General features: G+C 35.3%; 1 protein-coding gene across 1 annotated transcript in view; it reads right to left on the reverse strand.

Annotated features, from left to right (window-relative positions):
* The window catches only part of LOC128862519 (uncharacterized), a 284,688-nt gene that overhangs the window by 118,594 nt on the left and 141,646 nt on the right, over positions 1–24,448 (reverse strand). Inside the window, exons 8-10 of the mRNA XM_054101195.1 lie at positions 17,024–17,871; positions 14,722–14,842; positions 5,221–5,383 (exon numbers count right to left, since the gene is read on the reverse strand). Of these exons, the coding sequence (XP_053957170.1) occupies positions 5,221–5,383; positions 14,722–14,842; positions 17,024–17,871 (1,132 nt within the window). The remainder of the gene's footprint in view (positions 1–5,220; positions 5,384–14,721; positions 14,843–17,023; positions 17,872–24,448) is intronic.

A 24,448-nucleotide genomic window follows, 5' to 3' on the forward strand; every position in this document is an offset into this window, starting at 1 on the left:
GTTTGCTATTCGTGTTTGCGTTATTCGCTCATTTCGATATTTAATTTAGCAAAGGCGCCAATTTGAATAAATGGAAGAAGGAAATTTATGAATAGCACAATCGTTAGTGCAAACGGCAAATTTTATAGACAAAAATAACTATTGCCAAACCATTTAAAGTCACTGAATTACACTACAGGGCAAATCAATTTCTCGTTCATTTTCATTTGAAATTCAGAAATCAGAAGCTGGAATAAATTGAAGTATGAGAAATATAAATATTAGAATTTGCGACGGGGTAATCTTTTGCGATTTCACATTCGAAAATCAAAAGCAATGGAGATTTAATCGACGCCCAAGTTGCCCTATTTAGTTATAAAACTAAATGTATTGCCTTCTTGAAAGGAGTTTTGCACGCGAGTTGTCGTCAAATTTGTGAAGTGAGTCAAACATTTTCAGAAAAATAATATTTTCGCAGTACTTTTTGACGTGGTCTGCATTATTAATATTTTCCGAGGGCACCACAAAAAATGTTGCCTCAAGCCACCAAGAAACATTTACTCGGCACAGGTTTGTACATTCATACATATTCGATACGTATTGTAATGCCACATATAACTGTATCTACAATTTTTATACATGCACTCATGTGCACTTAAGTAGTATTTATGCAAATATTAAATACTTAATAATTGTTTGCTCATATCGATAAATTCCAATTCTAATTGATTTTTCGCCCATTATAGCAAGCCCAAACAAGCCTTTTCAATTAAGATATAAATGTCGAGTATGCATATTAGAGCAGTTCTGTTTTTCATAATCATATTAAAACACCGGGCGTTAGCCTGGAAAGCATTCATATGTGCGTGAAACTATAAATTTTATAAACAAGTAGTTCAGTAATGCTGCATTATCAAACTTGCATTTTCTCATTAAATACATTTTTTTAAAGGATTTTAAAGTTTCAATTAACTAAAGTTAAAAAGAAATATTTTAAATACTTTTACTGCCTCTATGATATTAATCTGGCTATCAAATGAAAAAGGATATATCCATCTATTAACAAATAATTTGCTGACTTTTCGTTAGGACAAATATAGAGTTTGTCTGCGTGTACTTTATTTCACGACATGAATGTGCTACTGTTTTTCTACGTTTTTCTAAAACAACAAGAATAACGAAGCTTAAAAGTAAACACAATATGAGTTGGTAGCTGGATATATCCTCTTTCGTTTGTTATCCATCCTAATACACCCATCATAGAGTGAGTGTAAGAATATATAATAATTTATTGGCAATTTAATTATTTGAAATTTTAAAATTCTTCAAAAAATTTAGCTTAGGAGAAAATAAAACACTGAAGATGCAAAATTAATATATAAAATTTATGGCTGTACATGCATATACAATTTGTCCTGGATAACTTTTTGTCTGTTGGTGTAACTTGCAGTTATATAGATTGCAGTGTGGCGCAACAAAAAAATACAAGGTTCTGACAACAGCTCATAGTAAAAACGGTCAAGAAGGGTATTTCAAAAGACGCACCAATAGGATGCGCCATCTTTGATGTCGGTATCTAAACATTGAATAACTTTGAAAGACAAAACAGCTGATTTATATAAGTGAGGTATTTTTATTTGGTTTGGTTGTTTACAATTTATTAAAACTATTTTTTGAATACAATATCAATCAAGTGGCCACATTTGTAAGCAATTACAAACTGCGATCTTTTTTCTGCGTTTGTCATCACCTTGTCAAGCAGTTCAGGCTTTATAGCGTCGATTTTGGCACGAATGCTTGCCTTAAGCTGGTCTTCATGGCGTAAACCTTACCTTGCGGGCAGACATAATGAGCCAACATCCATTGATATCGGTTTCCATCGACCATTTCGTTTTCTCGCTAAAAATATGGTCCACTAATGATGATTTTGGCGCAAATGTCGGCCCAAACAGTTCCTTTTCAGTCATGCAATGGTGTTTTATGGATCTCGTGTGGTTTCTCAGTTCCCCAAATGCGGTAATTTTGGTTATTCACGCTGCCAGAGAAGTTAAAATGTGCCTCACTTTTGAAGGACCCCTTATTTGTCACACATAGTTTTTAAAGTTTACATCTGTTTTTATTTATTTGTTTGTTTTGTTGGATGGTAAAAGTTAGCCGCTTTTCAAGATGAAGTAGCTTTCAAAAGACCCTTCTCTTTTGCAACGAGCAAATATTTTTTTACTTTTTCAAAATGGTACCGTGCATACATCCCATCAAAGAAGATTGGGGGGAAAAATTTTGGAGAAAATTGGTATAGGAGTTAGCCGCAATCGAAGCTGCAGCTGCTGCTCATAACAACTGGTAGGAGCGTAAACATCTACTCCAACAGCCAAGCGGCAGGTAAGGTACTGGGCTTGATGCTGGTGTGCCCGAAATTCTTTGATATTAGATTCATTTGGGTTTCTGGTCATACATGAGCTAGCTAGACAACCTATACATAGATCTGTGGCGTGATTTCCATGCGGAACCAGCTGATTAGAATCCCCTTAACTAATGGCTTGCTCCTAAAAATCTGGGTTTCGCGTTGACTCGTTGTACATTAGATAAAAATACAAAATTTTAAAATCGCACAGTTCTTCTTTACATGGATGGATTGGAGCCGCTCGAAGTATTCTTTAAGGTTAACGAAGCCCAGACCCTCGAATTTTGTGGGTGATTTTAAGGACATTGGCCCTGAGGTATGCATGCTGTGAGACTCTCCATTACTTGAAATCTTTTTTATATCAGTTTTATGGAAGATGAGCTAGAATTAACTCAGCTGTTGTGCTTTGGCTGTGCTAGGCCTTAGGCAGTCTGTCTCTCACCTCTTTGCTTCATCTGCTGATATACCATAGCAGGCCTCGATATTACCACCCACCTGATGAACTTAATCAGCAGCATGAAGAGAGAATTCAATCAGCAGCATAATTTTCAGTCATCGTGCGGTCGTCTTCCACAAACCTTTAACCTGGAAAAAAATTTAATTAACGAAAAATTGCATTGACAATAAGTGTGTATGAAGCGCTATGACTGCATACGTAAATACTCGAAGTTGCACCGATTGCAAACGATACCTTGCTTGCCTTCGTACGTGTTCATAAACAGTCTGATTGCTCGTAAGGTTGACGCACTACATTCAATATTTCAAAGTAAATGATTGGATGTCGTTTACGTTAAAAACCAAAAGATAAAGAAGCGATGCTCGTATTTTCGAAGAGCGTCTACTCGCAGCAAACAAAGCTTATTATGCTGACATGAATCTGTTTAAATCAAAGCTTTTCTCCAGAACAAATAAAATACAGGTATACGGAATAATAGTCCTGCCAATAGCAACATATGACTCCGAAGTATGGTGCATAACTAATTTAGTAGAAGAGTTACTAAAAGTATTCGATGGTCAAATAGCGCGCAAAATCTTCGACCCGAAGCAACCTTAGAGTGGGAAGCAAATCAAAACTGCTCAGTCTAACGAACGGAAAAGATACAGTTAAGTTCATGAAATTGCAAAGGATCGCGGGACACGTCATAAGGTGGGAAAGCACTACGCGAATAGCAGAGTGAAAAAAGGAAAGACCGCAGAAAAGATGGCTAGATTGCGTCGAAGATTATCTAAAAATAATTGGAGTGAGAAGCTGATGGTCTCTAGCAAATGAAAAAGAAACCTCTCTAGGAAAAGAAAGAGAACCCTGGCAGAGAATAGTGGAGCAAGCCAAACCCCACCCCGGAGGTGTAGCGCTGACTGATTATAGTGATGATGCGAACGTTTGTTCAAAAATATTATGTTTTCTATATTTTTTAAAGAAATCCTTCTTGTTTATTCGGTCATTCAATGAAGTTTCATTGCACCAAATCTCAGCTCGGTTTTTATTAGACGACTATAAAGCATTAAATTTTCTCCAGTTTTCGTCGCATTGAAGTCACATTGGGGCATATTAGCCCTAGGTTGACCACGTCCCTCTAAAAATATTAAGGGGACAGATACCTGTAAAGTTTCGAAAAAAAAAATTTTTTGTTGCGTAAACTGTTAATCCTTTAAGAATGTGTCAAAAAAATTTTAGAACGTAAACTTAAGTATTTTTTATATTATAGATCATCAACTGTGACGACTCTATTCTTTGCGTTCAAGCGCTGGGAGAAGAATTTTCATGTATTCAAACTTTAGACGCGTTTTCCTTAAAACTATATTTTTCGAATTGGCGTCCACGATAACTCGAAAAGTTATTTACCGATCTCCCTGAATTTTGCACACATCTTTTTTATAATATTATTTTCTATGTGAATTTACAAGTTTTCGAAAAAATATTTTTTTTAAGCAAAAATAGTTGGAAAATTCGCCCTAAAATTCATTTTTTTAAGCATTTTATTCCGCGAATTGTTTTTCTTTCCACTTTTTTTAATTCATATAGAAATTATGACATTAATAAAAAAAAAAAATCTTTTTTTTGTATTTCGGTCACTGACGCCGATGCTATAATGCCCGCCGATTAAGAAGCCCCGCTGCGACCTTCCTGGAAGAATTGAATGTATGTACATCCGCCATTTTCAGTGATTAAAATAAATAAAAAACATTTTTATATTATTTTAATGTATAACTAGACTGTATGCCAATTTTGAAAAAAATATATTGACTTCTTCATTTTAAATAATTTTAATGAAAATCAGGGAAAATATGGCCGTTTACAAGTATCTGTCCCCTTAAGTTTAGCTCCCTTTACTATTAATTGTTATCATAACCTCTAATTTTACCGCTTTACAAAACTTTGTAACTTTAGTTAGTTCTGCTCTGTGTTACTCGTACTTATGCCCCTACAACAATCACATTGCAATATATCTAACCAACTACTAAGACAAATAACTAAGTCGCCAAGCAGTATGCAGCAAGTACATAGTACAACCCATAGCAGAAAAGGGCGAAGAAAGCAACTGTGAGCTTGTTTTCCATTCAACAGTGAAACTCATTACAAAGATTTTTTTCTGTTTTCTTCGAATTGCTCCAGCGTTCTATTTGTTATTCTTTAGCTATTGTATTCTTGGAAAATAATCAACTTTATTAACAAATTAACTACGCTCTCTTGAGCATGGCACTATCACTCTTTTAATACAGCATAAATATATATGTTGGTATATGCGTATATGTACATACATAGTGCAACATGCATTGTTAGTTATATGTATGTGCGCACATACATGCATATGTATATAATTTGATAACTAACAACTCACCTCCTGCCAATGGATTGGTGCTTCTGTATAGCGTAGACTTGTGTAGATGTGCATGCAGGACAAGGCTATGCCACCGATGAGTGCCTCACGTAGTCGCAACGGCAACATTGTGTATGTCATGTAGATGAAGACAACACAACAGGAACTTCCATTGTACGTTTTGCTGCAGCTCGAGGAAAATATACAAGAACAAAAAATGCATATAAAGAAATATCTGTTGTGTTACATGCATAATATGTGCGGTCGGATACCACAGCTGCTTAAGACGACTTAAGATGAAAATGAAATTGTTTTCTTAATATAATACTAAACACTAAACGGTTCGTATAATTTTCTAATTTTTAATTATATCGTTATTTTCTATTTGAGTTTATAGGAAAAATGATTCTTAGCATAAAAATTAGGTAAAGGCAAGGGCAACGGCTGCATGTCCACTTAAGCTACCATGTCAAGCAACCACTGATATGTGGCCATGGAAAATTACGGAAAAAATAACGATTTAATAAAGACTAAGGGAGTAAACGTGTGCTAAGAGTTTTGTTTTCATCGAAATATGTTCCGTATGAATGAACACCAATTCATTGTAAACGACGAATTGCAAATATTACGTATCCGCCATGTGCGCGTGTGTGGCCATGTTTCGCGTGCTACACAACCACAATATCTGACAGCATCTGATATTATTGCAATAAAATGTGCGTTAATTTAATTACTTTAATCCACGTGGCTCAATGGAATGTCAACAATACAGAAATTAAGTACAAGGATTAAAAACCCACGTTCATGTATGTATGCTTGTTATAAGACGATTAACATTTTTTGTTTTTTTTTTTCGTTTTGTTTCATTTATTTCAAGTTTAAAACGTAACTATAGTTGTTACAGGCCATGATACCGGAAAGACAAACCAAATAGACCTCGAAATCTCATTGAATTCTCTTAGAGGAGCATTGCGCGTATAATTCGTATTGTGCAATTGAAAATCAAATGGGTCAGTGTTTCGCAGAGATCTTGTAGGGTTATGAAAGGGAATGCTTCTAAATAGAGATGACCAATCAATTTCTGCTTTAATTATACTAAAAATAAACGACAGTGAGATAGGAGAATAGGATTTAAAAATATTGACGACTTAAGAGTATATTTAAGGAACACCCGTTCAATTCTCTCAATTGCAAATTGGTGGCAAAGTCTCCAGTTAAATGTTGCCTAGTCTAATCTAAAGCGAACGAAGGAAGTATTGTAAAAAATAATTTAAGGGTGTAATAGTCCGAAAAACTTCGAGCTATTACAGCGAGCTATAAAACCTAAGATTGAGTAAGTAATGGATACAACAAATTTAATTTGACTAATAAACGAAAAACTGGGGTAAAAGAACACACCCAGATCTTCAAATTCATGAACACAACAGAAAACATTTCTTGAGATTTAGAGTTACTGCACCAGAGAACGAGCGCATTAATTTTCGACTGCAGCATATGAACATTTTCAGTTTTTTTGATCCCACGAAATGATTTCAAATCATTAGCATACAGAAGAAAATTGGTAAACAAAAAAAGGTACTAATATCATTAATAAATAGAACAGAGACTAGAAGCTCAAAAATACTGCCTTATGGCACCCCTGAAGATGATACGGATGGATCAAAACATTCACCCTCAATCTTTACCACATATCGTCTATGGGATAAATTAAATTTCAACGAACGAAAGAAAACAGAATGAAAACCAAGGGAGGCAAATTTACGTAATAGAATTGTATGAGAAACACTAACAAATGCTTCAGATAGGTCCATATAAATACAATAGAATTGAGCACCTCCAGCAAAATTTGGAAGCAATATTAACCAAAAGCAGCTAGGTTGGAAACAGTAGATCTAGCATTTGTGAGATATTTAAATTAAAAATTCGTAAATTTAAGCTCATTTAATATCATTAATATGGTGCAGCACTAGTTCTAAAAGAATACATATAATTTCATTTTCAGAAAACGAATAGTTTATTTTACACAAACTACGTACATTTAGCAAAAACCGCTTTACTTTTGTATATTTTTTATTAAAACTAATAAGAAAATAATGCATTGAGTTTAATTGAAAACTAACCCACAAAGTAACAAGGTTCTGACAACGACTTATGGGAAACACGTGGGCACAAAAGACCATAAGACCGAAGTACAAACCTCCAATAAGTCTAAATCTAGTGGGAAAGACGCAAAAGAAAAACATTCATCGTACATCGTTTTTAAAGTTCTTCGGAAGGGCATACCGTAGTAATGTATGTCGCTGGCAAAAAATCAATATTTCGACCACTGAATTTTAAAAATGTAATGTCGCAGTTTCAGAGAGAAATGTCTGATTAAGCAGACTCCATAGTTTTTTCATCACAAAGCCTTAAAAAATGCTGATGAAGTAAAAGAAAATTGTGCAGTGAAAACAGATGAAATTTTTCATGTATTTAAATGGCCAATTAAATGTAAGAGATTTTCTTTATTCAAACTTCAATAGTGTTTTTATTAAAATATAACCCCTTCTTAATAATTTGAATAAACAAAAATGTTATATTATATTGGATATATAGCTGTATGAGACAAACCAATGACATACTTTTTCTGCCAAGAGGAGTTTGCTAGCATTCTAGCTTTTAGTGAATCGGAAATCTCAGTTCAACAAAGATTGAAAAATTCTTACGGACATGGAGAAATTATAAAAATCGGCCCAAAGCTTAAGATTGATGACAGTAGAAAAAAAGTAATAACATCAGCCCCAATCAAATTAGCTGTGAACTTTCTCCCAATGATACGAATTTAAAATATCAAAATAGACCAGCTGAACCGAAGTTCAGACCACCTCACAAAGACCCATACCTTAATTCGTCTATAATCATAAGTTATGGGATAAGGACTGCCCATCTATATTATCATTTTTAGTGATGTCAAAACTCGAATCTCGATGAGCCTGATGGTTCTCAGAAGTGTTGGAGAGATATGCGCGAGCCACGGCAAGCGCTTCACTCCAAAAGTTCCACAGTGGTTCTCTTATGACCTGGCGTGCTGTTAGCTACTGTAGCAATACCCCAATGTGTTTTTTTTCTTATAAGATGAACCCAGAAAATTACGTAGAGCCCTTTGATAATATTTTATTGAATTTTGCTTAAGAGTTTCACAGTGAGCCTTGGACGTATCAACAGTAAACGTATCAGTCCTAAGCGTAACAAGAGCTTTTCGCTTGAAGAATATTCCTGTCATGAAGTGGCCCGCTGTTAGTCCAGACCTAAATATAATGGATAACCCCTGGAGCATTCTTATAAAGCAAGTTTAAAAAGGCGGACGAAAGTTTATTAGCCTAATGCAACTTAAAATAAAACTATTCCGTAGGAATGGCCAAAAACCGTACTTAGTGTTCTTTAGTCACTGCTAAATTCGATGCCACGACAACTAATATCAGTTACAATAAATAACAGAGGACTTACAAGCTATTAAATATTATTTTACATTGATTTCTGAAGATTTATTATTGTCTGAAATTTTTTTTTTTTTTTTGTAAGTATTTTATTTGCAATCTATCTTAATATAATGATATTCAGCAAATTAGGTCTTATAATCTAATAGCAGCGGTAGTATTTGCACAAATGCAATACTACTTATAAGATTACGATATTTGTTCTAATATTTGATCTTAAATGTATTAAATTTCAATTGTACTAATGAGTTGCTTATCTTCTATAGGAACTTATGTATTTTGTTTTTTATTTAGTGTTGAATAAATAATTTAATTCAGCAAAATTAGAGAAATGGCAAGTCTAAGATATGATTACGCTTCTGTCGTATTGTTTCATTACTTGAGTCTAATAAGCATATAGCATTCGTATTTACATAGTTTGACAGCCGTGCAAGATATCTGTTAGAAAAGTTTGGAATTTCACTCTTTACAAATGGGATATCTAAGTCCTTGTGTATTGCTTCATTTGTGACAAACCAAGGGGCGTTAACAAGTGCACGCAAAGTTTTTGATTGGTAGCGTTGCAGGATTTCTATATTCGATTTGCTAGCAGTTCCCCAAAGCTGTATACCGTAGGTCCATACAGGCTTTAAAATAGCTTTATATAGTCTTATTTTGTTTTCAAAACTAAGCTGAGATTTACGACCAAGCAGCCAGTGCATTCGCTTGGTTTTATTTTTAAGCTGCTCTTGTTTGGCCTTAATATGGGATTTCCAAGTAAGGCGTCGATCTAAATGCATTCCTAAATATGTTACCTTGGTATTCATTGGTATTACAGCATTATTTAAAAATATTCTAGGGCAGTTATCTTTTCTTAACGTAAAGGTGACATGGGTAGACTTGTCGGAGTTAACTTTGATCCTCCATTTATCAAGCCAAATTTCTAATATATTTAATTGGTTTTGCAGCAAAGAGGATGCTGTTGCAGGTGAATCGCTAGAAGCTATGAAGGCTGTATCGTCAGCGTAAGTAGCCACTTCCACTTCTTCTGTTATTGGCATGTCGGAAGTAAATATTGTGAATAGGACGGGGCCCAACACACTACCCTGGGGCACACCAGCGCTAATATTATATATTTCTGAAGACGCATCTCGGTGTCTAACATAAAAGTGCCTTTCACTCAGATAGGATTTAAGGATCAAATAGAAATGTGCTGGCAGGAGTTTTTTTAATTTTGTATAGAAGTCCCACATGCCATACTCTGTCGAATGCCTGTTGCAGAAGCTGCAGAACAGTATTGCTTCCTTTCTAGTGCATCCCTAATTACATTTACAACCCTGTGGCATTGTTCTGGTGTGCCATGTCTTGCCCTGAACCCAAACTGATGTTCGGGAATGATGTTGTGGTCCCTAACTACTGGTAACATTCTCTTCAAAAATAATCGTTCGAATATTTTCGAGAACGTTACAAGCAAACTAATGGGGAGATAAGACTTATGAAAGTTTTCGGGATTATTTGGTTTTGGCACCATAATAACAACAGCACATTTCCATTGTGTTGGGTAGTGATTTACATTGAGAATGGCATTGTAGATTATTGTAAGGAATTCAATAGCTTTCTCAGGTAGAGCTTTAACTACTTTACTATCAATGCAGTCATATCCAGGAGCCTTGCAGTTATTTAGTCTAAGTATTTCTTCAGATACTTCACTATTTGATATCCGTCTGATCGGAAAATCCATTTGACATGGGGATTCATGGAAATTTGTGAACTCCGCATCGTCATTGGCGGCAATTGGAAGATTTGGCTGAAAAATTTGATAGAGATGTTTGGCAAAAGCCTCTGTTTTACTTTCATCGCTTCTGCACCATACCCCAATTTAAAATTTGTTTCGGAAATAGATATAGGTATGAACTATTTTCTTTTATGCTCTTGAAAATTACAAACTCTTCCAATGAAAGGCTGAAATAAACCCTTTAGCGTGCTTTATTCTTACTTTTGTTTTCTTTCCTTATGCCGAAAGGTGAAAAGATTTAACCTTTGATTATTTTATTACAAAAAACATTGTTTGTTCAGTGTCCCATATAGCTACTTCTCTTTATGCGTGAATAAAAACGGTCTTTTAAAATACAGCATTTGAAATTTTCTGTGGAAAAAACTAAGTTGGCTCAGTCCGCCTCGGTATTCTTACAACAAAAAAAACAAGGTGATTTATGTGAAAAACTGCTCTGCCTATCACCGCTCGCGAACAAACTGATACATTTTCTGACAAAGGTTTGGAATTTGTAGTGCAATAAAATATGTTGCATACTTTGGCGCTTGAATAATTTATTCACAATTATAACAAAAGGAAATAAGTGTATAACAAAATTTAAAACAAAAACATATGATTTAACACTTAGGTATACTTCGTCATTCGAATTTATAATTAAATTGTGTTCAACAGAAATTGGAAAATATTTTATGAGTCTATTAAAGTGAGATCATTTGCGGTGTCATATGGTGAATTGAGTAAGGAGCCAGACATTAAGCGATTGAGTGAAGAGCCTAGGTCCAAAAAGCCACGTAGTTTTCGGTCAAAAAAGAAAGTGATGCTCAACGGTATTATACACCACGAATTTTTGCTTGAAGGTCACGGCGTTAGAGACGTTTACGTGAAGTAATTCGCCCAAAAAGAAAGGATTTGTGTTAAAGCAACCATGTTAACGCAACGTCATCATCATTGATGAAATTTTGACCAAACACAAACGAATAGCATCCGATAGCCATCAAATTCACTTAATATGCGATTTTTTGTTTGTTTTTGATCGAATTAAAAAATCGCTATGATGAACGCATTTTTACGGTCCCAAGGAAGTAATGGAAAAATGGAAGACAGCTCTGATGGTTGAACCGAAAATAGAGTTTCAAAAATGTTTCGAGAGCTGGATCAAAAGCTGGTACAAGTGCGTTGTAGTTGATGGGAGTAAAGACGAGGAGGTAATATCTTTTTTAAAATTTATTCCTATTTTATTTTACATTTTCTGAATATATTCCGGAACCCTTATAAAATATATTTGAAGATTCATACGAAATTGTTTAATTTTATATTAGTTAACCTCAATTTTCATCCCAGTATATCTACACAATGATATGAGCCATAATTTTATAAATAAAAAATTGTTGTAATATATAATATTTATTTTAAGCCCTTATATACGTATTTTTTGTATTTTCTTTTATTTTGCGAACAGTTAAAAACAGTTCATATATCCATATCTGAAGAAAACTTTCTCCATAAAATATACCTCAATATCTCGATGTTATTATTCTTTTTTTCGTATGTCTTTTCATTATAGAATGAGGTAAAATTTAACAAAGCAATGCAAGCCTCATTCCTCTTTAAAAAGGCAAAAGTATTCTACCACAGACACACATACAGTTTGCACAAAGCAATATCCCTAACAGACAAAAATTATTCACCACTTAATCTACATAACACACAAGGAACATTCCCCCTTCCGGGAAAACACATTCATATAGTGAACAATCCTAATGTAGATAAGATATGCAGCTATGCATGGTTGAAAAAAGGCGAGTTGTATCCTGAAACAGAAGGGTTCCTAATTGCGATTCAAGATCAAGTGATCTTGAAAAAAAACTACCAGAAGCATATTTTAAAAGGTACTAGAACTATTGATGATAGATGTCGCACGTGTCAAATATGTACAGATAACAAAGACCGGCGAGGTAATAATAATAATAATTATTACGAAAGCCACCAATAAATCATGAATATGGTTTGATGGCTGCTGCATAAGGTAAATAAATAAATTTGAAACAGATTTTTAATAAATAGTATTAACCCAACTGTTAATACCTGAGAAACTGATACAAAGTATCGAATTCAATTTAAATTCGAATACTAAACAGCGTAAGTCGAAATGTACTAACTAACAAATGCAATCAACTTTGCCCTAAACCCTTAATGATAGCTAAAAGTTTCCCCTTAAATAAAATGTGACTCATAAATCACCCACTGCTTCTTCAGAAACCTTTCCATTGAGTTACAAACCACCTGTGACCTTCTAAGTCTTCTCCTCACAAATACACAGAGGAAGAATTATGACTAAAGTGGTTTTATCCCCAAAGGAAGTCTCACATGTGAAACCACCAAAGGGTTTTAGGTCTATAAGTCTCACATTATTTCACTCAAAAATTTCGAGAGATTTTTCGATGTGCACACGCGCCAACAAATCCACACGAAATTAATTTCACCATGTCGGCACGCATTTTAGAAAGGTAAATCCTTATCCACAGCTCTACACGATATTCTAGACGAATTCGCTACTTTAGCTATTTTTGTCGGCATAGAAGAGGTTTCAATAACCCCTACACGTATTCTGTTACGAGCGCTCTCCTTCAAGCGAGTACAAATTAGTCACTGGTAGAATTTGTTAGGCTGCTTTTCACGGTAGGCAGTAATTCTGTTGTTTACCTTCAAAATTTCATTTCAATCTTATTATTTAATAAATGAAAATCGAATTTCCTACATTAATTAAATTCGTATTTTAACTATCACTAAAGATGCAGTGATAGTCCTAAAATAACCAACTCTGATATTGAATTTATGGCAATCATGTCTCTTATGAAACGTAATCACACCCACAAATATCGTTCGCTGTATGCAGGTATGTATGCAAATATATCACGTTACTTCAATTATATGTCCGTCTCAGGTTGCACACAATTTCAGTTACAGCACTGTTGGTCATTCGATGCAATCGTGTGCAGGCAAACTCTCACAACTGATTGATACTATTACAATAGTATACCAATTATCCACCTACTCGTATCAATCTGCACGTACTTGTTTGTATCAGGTCAGCCCATAAGTTGGTGCGTTTTTTAAAGGTGGTTTTCAAATTAATAAAAAAGATGTTTCAAGTATTTATTAATCAATAATATATTTTCCTTCATTATTTACAATGTCTTCCCAACGTTTAGGCAAATTTTTAATTCCCTGCTCAAAAAATTGTTTGTCCTTGGAGCCAAAATACGCTTCGATACCCCTTTTTATCGGGGACTTTTTCCCCCGGGCCCGGAGTTTTCAGAGGGCCCGGACTCGAGATTATACGTATTTATATGAATTAGACATCATTGGAAAGGGCCCGCATTTGCAATTTTCCCCCGGGGCCCGGATTTTCCCCCGGGCCGGGATATGCTCTCTACGGCCCTGAATATCGGTCATATCCCACCAAATAGACAGGAGAATCTTCTTGGGGTGAAGGCCATCTCCAGGGGTCGGTTCAGGTGTTTCATCTTTATCTAACCATTGGCGTTTGCAAACAGGATTATTATAAAGTACCCATTTTTCATCACCAATAACGATACGGTTCAAAAAACTTTCATTTTCAAGCCGTTGCAGCAGCTGAGAACACACATACACTCTCTGCTGAAGGTTGGCGACGGAAAGTCTATGCGGAACCCATTTCCCCAGCTTTGAAACCTTTCCCAACTGAACCAGTTGCCTGTGAACTGTTCCATGCAATGAATTTAACCTTTGAGCTATCATATCGACTGTCAAATTTGGCTCAGCTTCCACGAGTTCGAGCAAGGGGCATCCTCCACGTCGCAGTTACCACTTCGGAATTTTGAAAACCACTTTTGCGCACTCCTTACACTCACGGTATCCTCTCCGTAAACAGTGTTTATTTCTGCAGCAGCAGTTGATGGATTTTTACCACCTTTATAAAAATAATACAAAATATGCCTCTTATACGCGTTTGAAGATTCATTTTATTTTTTAACAACACGTGCTTCTATCTGCGATTAAAATCACTAGTTGAATGCACAATATATCAAAGAAAATATAAATAGTTCTTTTATATTCCGGGAATAATTGTTTGTATGCAAAAATCGTACAAAAGTGAAATTATCGATAAAATACGCACGAACTTATGGACTGACCTGATATATACATGCAGGTAAACACATACACACACGTGGGAGCATACTAATGCAATATTCATTGTGTTTCTATGTATTGGGTTACATATGTACATCGAATGCGTTATTCATTACTCACCTTGGCAGCGTCGCATAGCTCATGACAATCTCAATGGCAACAAATGTGGCTACAATCACATAAGACACAAGTACTAAGAAGATTTCGTTCATCGCCGGTTTCGAGAGAATGCACAGTAGCGCTAAAGTAGAAAAAATTAATGTTAGAATAGAAAAAACGCAGAAAAGTTGAGTTGAGGGCAGTACAAAGCTCTGTCTAAAATTTGCTCAATTCCGAACTTCACATGAATATTTTGTATTATAACTTTGTCAAATTGAGATAGAACTTCGGCTGATACTGAAAATCATGGACCGAAATTATGTTATCTGTGCATATTTCCTTGGTAGATATCGCTAACGGGCAATATAAAATATTTTTTAATAGTTTCCTTGTGTAATATTGCATTTACACATCACTGGCCTTGTGCGGAAATGTCGTTATGTGACATTTGACGCTGTTTTATCTTTTGTCAATTTTACACTGAAAACCCATGCCTTAAATTGTCAATTTGTACTTTTCGTGGAAATAAAAAAAAATTAAAAGCAAATAAAAGCAATGACTTCGCCTCATTTCAATGAGTGTGGAAATAATATAAGTAGTGAATATGTGTCAATCAGTAATAATGACTTCTTGACAGAGAGGATCTGAGTGTGTATGAGTGTATATACTATATACGGCGTTTCCTACAAATACTTGGAAATTGTTCCAATTTTTTTTTAATATATGTTCTGCCGAAGCAAGAATATACTTGGAAATTATTCTCCACATTTGTTCTTTTTTGTGGTATGAATAAAATAAATGCAGCCTGTAACAGTTTTTTCAATTCTCTTCAGCTATTAAACTGAAAAATGACTAGTCACGAGAGCCACTCATGATTCCAAATACCAGAAAGGCAATTTTCCAAAAAACATAGCTTCGTCTTGGCGATGTTGGCCTCCAGACGGACAGTGCGTGCCAGCATGACTAGTCTGTCCCCTTCGCTTGCATTTCAGTGAGTTTGTGAGAGAGTAATAGGGGTCAACCTTGTCTTACGCCTACGTTGGTGGTTGGCATTGTATAGTACTGCCAGTTCGGAGTTTTCGTAAAGGGCTCTGATGAGGCTGATTATCTTAGCGGGAACTCCCTTTCTACTCAACGCCAACCATATTGAGTCTCGTTTGATTATATCGAATGCGTTGTTATAATCAACGAACAGCATTAAGGCTCCCCACTGAACTGATTGTTCCACTATGATGTGAAGAGTTTTGGCTTGGGCAACACAGCTTCGGTGCCATCGAAGCCCCCAAAATGGGTTCCCCTAACTTCAACAACATCTCAGTACCATCTTGAGTAATAATAGGTGCTTTATAATTTAGAGTAAGAGTATCACTTTCATTTGCTCAATTGCCCCGTGGTGTAAATTTATTGCTCATCAATCACTATTTAATTGAGCAGACAGGCAGATGATAATTGTAGGAATAAACGTGCAAAAGGGAAGGCGATCAAATTAGTGCAAGAAGAGAACTGCAATAGCGGCTTAACATTTATGTATATATAATCAGTATACATATACAAGGTGACATAGTTTGAAAATGAATATGTGGCTGATTTGTTTGTGGACTCTTATACAAGGTGGCGAAAAATTAGTCACGCTATCGAAAGATTTATAATTTTATCAAACTGCGTCGTACGTTAAACTTATTTGACACTTGTGAATAAACAACAGGCAATGGAGCGCGTTAAAGTCAAAATAATTATCTGCATCAAATAAAATCTTTTTTTTGTTGTAATAAACAAGTTACTTAAAAACAAGATTGGATGATAAATTTTGCACCACCTTGTATATAATTGGCTCTCATAGCTTTTGTTTATGTATCTGGTCGAGTATCACCTCCAACCTCTTATATCTATTATAGATAACCCACAGTTTTATCTCCCCGTCGAAGAGCAGACGATGAGAACTCTTTTTTCTTGGCGATGTGCAACCCATTTTCGAATACAAAACATGTTCTATTATTATTTATTTCTTACATAGAGTGGACATCGAGCCTGGGACCAATTGAATGGTAGACACGCACAAACTCATTTGCCTCTAGTGGTCGCGTTTAGTATTCAACACGTAAATAATCACAAAACTTATTTTCGTGGATAACTTCCGGTTAATTGTTTTTTTTTTTTTAAGCAGTCCTTGTGCCTAAAGTAGCAGTTTACCGCTGCTGTGTGAAGATAAAACTTGAAAGAAGTCATACGGAAGTCTGTACTACCCTTCCAACTCACTTTTCTCCCATCTCATTGGCGTTCCGTCCAATGGTTTATTGGCCATCCAATCAATTGTTATACTCACACGCATATACAAGCACACAAATTGTCATCACCACAAGAAATACCAGGACACGTTTATCAATCGCTGTCAAAGCTTGCAACAGCAAGCCTAAGCCGGGGAATGTGACATGTCCTGGAGCAGCTGTGATTTCTTTCACTTCACCGGGCAGTGCCGAAGGCTCGACTTGTTGTTGCTCCAATGAAGCCTTCGTAGCCAGTAGATTTGAAGCGCGTTTATTATCCCAACCATCAACTAGCACGGGCGCACTTGTTTTTGTCGCAGTAGTTGTTTTTGTTGCATTGTCCAATTTACGTTCATCAACGACTGGATGTCTTATGGCTGTTGTTGCCACTGTCGTCGCCATCTTCCCCTCTCCATTGCTACGTGCACTGTTTTCCGCTTTCTCAAAGCTACGTGCCATATGTCGTTTGTACTTGTTGTTTATGTTACTGTAGTTGTTGTTATGAATCGTTTCGTTATTTTCTCCAGCTTCTAGTGAATGCATAAAACGCTTCGTTGTAGATTCCTCATCCGCTTCCAATTCCGCTTTCACTTTATTTAACGCAAGTGTTCTTATCCGTCGTTGGTTACTGTTTGTGGCCGAACTTAAGCGTGCATCCTGGCTATTCTCTTCTATCTCCGCATATTTATAACTGACCATTCGCTTACTGCGAAGTGGCTTATGCGAGGAACTTAACACATGCCAAGGCATTCGCACAATGTTTCCGTGATTTTCTGCACTTCGCGTAATTTTCTCAAGTATATTTTCCCCCATCAGCGCTTCGTTTGGACTTACAAGGAATGGCGCTGCTGTTGTTGCTTGATTATGTGCCTCCAGCTTTGTTTTGTTGTTAATTAAGGATTTCAATCTATATTGGAGAAAATAAGAAGAAGACACCAACGGTTTATTACACATACATATAAGTTTATAAATGATTTACTGCATCATTTGTCATAAAGTAATAAATAAATTCAAGTTTGTGTGTTTAATAATATATCAACCATTTTCTTGGCAAAATTCATAATCTATAACTTTATTCCAAATAGAAATCTAATAACTAAAAATGCGATTTACATAGCTTAGGTTAAGTTGCGATAAGTTACATAGGCGGCTCTTCAATAGGCAGCCAAGGCTGTATATTATGACGTCCACAACAGATTGAAGTTTTTCCAGTCCCGCGTTCTTCAAGGTTCGAAACATTCGTACAAAAAGAGCTAAATGGAGTCTACCGCTTACACGTCTCCACAGGTGCCGACAGTATTGTATTCCCGTGAGGAGCCGTCCTAGTATTTAGGTTTGAGAGCCGAAATAGCTTTCATGTATAGGATTTTCCAACGTGCCACAAAAGCAACGAAACCATTGATATGTTACGGAAAAAGTTTCCGGACCGTGTTATCTCTCGAAGAGGTGATCACAATTGGCCACCGAGGTCTTGTGATTTAACACCTTGTGTCTTTTTTCTTTGGGGCCACGTGAAAGAGAAGTTCTACACCAACAGCCCAGGGTCGATTCAAGACCACAAAGACGGAATTCGTGAGGCTATCGAGGACATAGAGCAGCCACTTTGCAATTCGGTCATGAAAAATCTCATGAAAAGGATTTTGTCCTGTAAGCGTGGTCGTGGTGGTCATTTTCCTGATGTTATTTTTCACTATTAACGGCATACCTTCCTCTTTATAATGAAATAAACATCCGATGATTTATATTAAAAATAGCATTTTTCTTTGAATATCAAAATAATACCTCTTATTGGAAAATCCTTTATATATATTCATTCATGCATAATAATTCATGTTCCTACGCACAAATACAGCAATAGCCATAAATTTGTTGTGCCGCATATTTGATGCTTTGATAACATTTCGATTGAAATGAAGGTATAAATTATGTGAATATTTATTTTCACAGGATTTTATTTATTTTAGTTTCATTTGATATAAAGTATTTTATAGTGTTTCGTTTTATTTAATTAGTTACATTTTTTTTAATATTTTTGCCACATAAAAGTAGAAATTTTCACATGTACATATGCAGTATGAATGTATGCGGGTGTTTACGTACTTATTTGTATTTGCCCATTAATGTTTTAATAAATATATTTTACGTCATCATATAAAAATACATACAGTCTGTTACATAAGAGCGTGGTCACTGTTACACGTAGATAAAAAATCAGGGCGTCCTGTTTCTCTTTCTGTGACATAGAGGACACCTCAGTCCTTCACGCTTTTTGTAAAAAGTCAGCTGTCTGTCAAATTTAGTCTTAAATTGAGTGCAAATGAATGCTGTTTACGCCTCTCGCTTTCAGGCAATTTTTCTATGTTTGCATGAAAACGGACCCAAATTAACACAAACTGCTACTGCGAAATATATGGGAAAGTCGAAGCAGTTCGTTAGCAAGTGGATAAATCGCTATAAAAAGGTCGGTTGATGATTTTCCTGATCGCGGAAGTGCAAGCAAAGCAGGCACTTGCTTGCCAATAAACTGAAATATCGCAGTACTTTGGAAAAACCAATGTTGAGTGCAAAACACGTTGAAAAACGAGTGGAATGGGCGAGGGAAAACTTGGACCGCGATTGGAGCAACGTAATTTTTTCTGATGAATCCTCCTTCTGAGCATTTCCGAGCATCAAACACGCTTGAACAACCTCCACCAGTAGGATGCTTCAACGGACTGTTAAACACCCCGTCAAGGTCCATGTTTGGGGGCGCTTCTCAAACAAAGGTTTCGGAACTTTGTTCTTATTTACCAACAATTTAAGTGCCGAAAAAATGAATAAAATATATCAATAGGCTTTGTTCCATCTACTAAGTAATGGTATATCAAGAACAATGAAAGCTGAATCCTTCAAGAGGACAACGAGCCGAAACATCGAAGTCGAGCGTGTAGCGAGTGGAAGGCGCAAAACGGAGTTGTCACTTTGGATTGGCCATCTCAGTCACCGGATGCAAATCCCATAGAAAATGTGTGGGCTCTGATGAAAATGTAGCTTCGCAGACGCAAGTCATGTAATTTAGATCAACTTTATCGACAAATTCGGAAAATTTGGAGGTCTTTTCCGGTAGAGTATGCAGAGAAACTAGTGGAAAGTATGAGCCGACGGTGCCAGGCCATAATTGACAATGCAGGAGATTGGACTTGCTACTGAGGTAATTGCATTGAGTATTGACGACCAAATTATCAATAAATTTGCGAATTTTCGAAAAATCAATTCTTGTTATTATTTAACAGTAACCTCGCTCTTATGTAACAGACTGTACTTGCGTAAACGGAATCATCAAGCTAAGACTATGCATTGCATTTCAAATGTCAATGTCGCCTTGATATTATATATTCGATTGCCAATTTAAGTGCAAATATTAGATGCAAAAATTTTTTTAAGTATTCATTATTTAGGCAATAAAATTAAAAATATATATATATTTTTCAATTCAAAAGTATTTATATTGCAAATTTGACGAATTCCTTATACAAACAATACATTTTCATTGAACTACTATTCGAAATAACATTTGAAGGTGAAACATCATACCTATGAAAACGTAAAAAAAAGAATTGCAAAGAATTGCATATAAATTTCACCAAACTCTGTATATAGCTGACACACAACAGCTAACAACCACCAATCGCTGCGACCATATTTTCCTACCATGTATGTTAGTACGCCATTCCATACTTCTAAACTGGAATTATAGAAAATAAAGAAATAGTCCAAGCTCTAAATAACAATAACAATACAAACGCCATCTGGAGCAGTATTAAACGCCAATCACAAGTCATATGCTCAGAAACTCCTGGCCACACACGACATACAAAGAGTGGCTGTCGCCTGACACCTGGCGCTTAATTGAAGAGCGTAAGTCAATAAAAGAGCCATACCCGGTGTAAAGTGACTGATGCCAATATATAATGCATTGGGTAAACTTATAAAGAAACAAGTTGAAAAAGATAAGATCAAATTCAAAATTACAAAAGAACTTAGTAGACGCTACGATAATATTATTGTTTCCATCGAGAATGAGTATGGTGTTATAGTTACGGAGAAGAACAAATAATTAAATGTATGGCAAAAATATGTATGCAAGAAAAATGCTTGAATGACCTTTCAGATGAAAATGCTGAGTTTCCTATAATAAGTAGACACAGGCCGATAAGCAGAGGCATCAGCTCTGGCTGCTCGAATAACCGCTATAAAATTATCAGAACCAGGAAAAGCCCTTGAAACTTCAGCGTATGGCCGATATGCTCATTTCACTGTTTCAACGAATTTGGGAAAAGGAAAACCTGCCAACAGTGTGGAATTAATAATTGTGAAAATCCTTAAAAAAGGTAATAAATAGAAATATTTCTACTGCCGTGGAATATCGATCCTACCAGCTGTAACTAAAATTCTTAATCTCGTCAAACTTAATCGAGTAGTAGACCCACTTGCTTCCACCATTGCGAAAAATCAAGCCGCCTTTCGTTGTAATCAGTCGTGTATCGATCGTATCAGTATAATGCCCTTCATCATCAAATAATCAGCCGAGCTCAACGCTACGCTATACATAATCTTTATGGATTATGTTAAAGCCTTTGATGCGCTACGGGGAGACGTGATATTGGCCATACTTGAAGCTCGTGGTATCCCACCAAAGCTAACTAATATAATGATCGATGTTTATATGCGCGTGCATATTTTAGTGGGCTTGATTTGGGACGACTCTAATTTTGGGAATCAAACAAACTCTTGACAATTTGAGTTTGTAACATCAGACGAACAGATGGAAATTTAGTCTTATCATATAAAAAGGTAGGTGTAGTTTAGCCCGATTTATGTTTTATCCATTTCGGATTTATGTTTTATCTGTTTTATAAGTTTGGGAAAGTTTTATTAAGTCTTTATTATACCCTTCTGAAAAACTATATATAAGAATTTATCGGTCTGTATCGATTCAAATTCAAAAAATTATTAATCTAATGACTGCAAGAGGTATTCAAGCGCATAAATTTGAGTCTCAAATATATCAAATATTTTACGTTTTTGAAATTTTGTCCGAAAGAGTCCTTATTTTAGGATAGGGTTTGCTAATTAACCTTTTTTACAAAATTGAAATTATATATTTGTTTGAAGTACTTTTTTACCGCATAAAAAAATGTTGCAAAGTGTTAAAAAAGTATGTCTTTTTAAAATTTAGTTCTATTTTTTTTCGAGAGAAATGGCGTTCATATGGTAAAAAGTCAATTCCTCATATTTAATTTAATATGTTTTTCATTTCGAATGAATAGCCATTTACTGGTGCTTTTTGTCGTAGCTGAGCCGCTATTCAGAGCATGACCCATTGTTATTATCTACCAGATTATAATAAAAAAAAATCATTCCAGCAATATTTCTGTTTTGAATTATCATTTTGAGTTTTTGATGTACTCGACGCTAGAGATATAGGTATAATTATCTCTATCATATTTATCTCTTCCGCTTTTTCAACATCGTCCACGTACTAGTAGACTGTAAAAAAGATCCGCAGTACAAGTTTCTTCATACAATGTACAAATAAATATTCGTATGCATAAAGCCTTAACACTTACATACATATATCAAAATTTATAGGTAAATTAACTGAACCATAAAAGCTGAAATAAATAATCATGCAAACTGTGAACATCCAGCCTTTGGAGAATGCATAGCAGAACACTTCGGTCCCTAGACCGTTCTTAGGCTCGTAGTCCAAAATAAATTTGGGATTCCTTATTTAGCGTCATACTGTAATTAATGGGAAATTTCTACGAAACTCCCAAAAGATCTAATGAACGTTAGCAAGAGCATTCAACACCTTTATTTATTACTCGCACAATTCTAAGAGCTATACATACACACATACATACAATACATATTTTCTTCTTCAATATTTTGTTCAATTTCTTCTTTTACGCAGCCGCAAGCCTAAGAATAAAAACAAAGGAAAACTAAAACAAAATCAAAGAAAATTTTATCAAATTAATGTCACGTAAACTGACTCCCACATAGTTTAACTCTTGTCTTTCTTTATTGCTGTAAAAGGACTAGTAACAAAATATGCTGAACACGATGAAGGCATAAATAAATAATTCAACACGAAAATAAGTCAGTTACAGCAAATAAAGTGGAAAAATGCTGAAGGAAGAAGCCTGAAGCTGCAAACGTGCAAAAATATAAGGCATGTAAGTAAGTAGGTATATAAATGTTTAGGTTCACAATAGTACATAGAATTAGGAATATTGAATAACAAGGAAAACTGCAACCAAATTCGTTGCCAGCCGGTGGTTTTTAGAATTATAGCACTTCACTTCTCAAATAAATTAGAATTACTGACATTTTGGCTACGTTGGAATTTGAATTTCAAACCATTTAGCTAATGAGACTGCACTTTAGAAAACTCATACGTTGATCCAATTTTCACCGCTTTTGCAATTTGCCCTAATCACTCATATCGCTTATATCCAGTTCTAACTATCAGCTGTAGCTTGTTTATCAGCATAGACCAAAATCTTTATTTACATTCATAAAAATTAAATCGCGTAGCCTACGCGGCCCAAGGGCAATCTCATTTTATAAAACCATTCTGTTGACTACCTCAAATATGGTAGGTCAAAAGATGATTTTATGCACTCCAGCTACTGAGTATAACCACTTAGCACTTAAGTGATTAGAGTTGATTAACGATGGAGAGAGCAGAAGAACTCCGAAAAAATTAATCCTGACTCTGGCAGACATACCCCACCAAGTAAAATATTTTCAAGGTTTACTATTAGTTGAAGAACAATTTGTGTAGTATTGCCGCTAAAAATTGTATAGTTTTGCTTATTCAAATATTCACTAAACCAGAACTGAGCCCCTTTACTGCGCAATGGTTTGGCAGATATTCTACACGAAAATTATATATGTGCAAGCACTTCTTAAATACACATCGCCATTTGTGTAGAATATATTTAAAGGGAACTTTGACTATGCGCCGAACTATTAGTTGAATATCTTTATAATTTTCCACAGCATTTGCCTACAATAACAATTCCTTTTGCTCAATTTCCCGTTTATACCCCATTTAAATTTTTTTCTTTTCATTTTAATTATTTTTTCACTCCCTCAAATATAAGCCTTTGTAGATTTCACGCTTCCCAAGTAATTTTATTGACGCCCTAGCGGCATTCCACTTCTTATCGTTGAAATTTATGCGTGGCACATAAATGGCATATCACCCACCACTTGCCAATGGGTATTGTTTGTACAATGGCAGGAATACACAAATTGATTTCCACCATCACGTTGCCCATCATTTTTTATTAAAAATGTTCGCAATTCAGTGGAGAAAAATCTTTGTTGTGCGGCCATGGCTATATATGTAAATATATATAATTGGCACTTTGTTGGGTATTTGGCCGAGCTCTTCTGCAACTTGTGGTGTACGTCTTAATGTTTTCTATAAA

Source organism: Anastrepha ludens, chromosome 4 (assembly GCF_028408465.1).
Source record: "Anastrepha ludens isolate Willacy chromosome 4, idAnaLude1.1, whole genome shotgun sequence".
NCBI classification, from domain to species: Eukaryota; Metazoa; Arthropoda; class Insecta; order Diptera; family Tephritidae; genus Anastrepha; species Anastrepha ludens.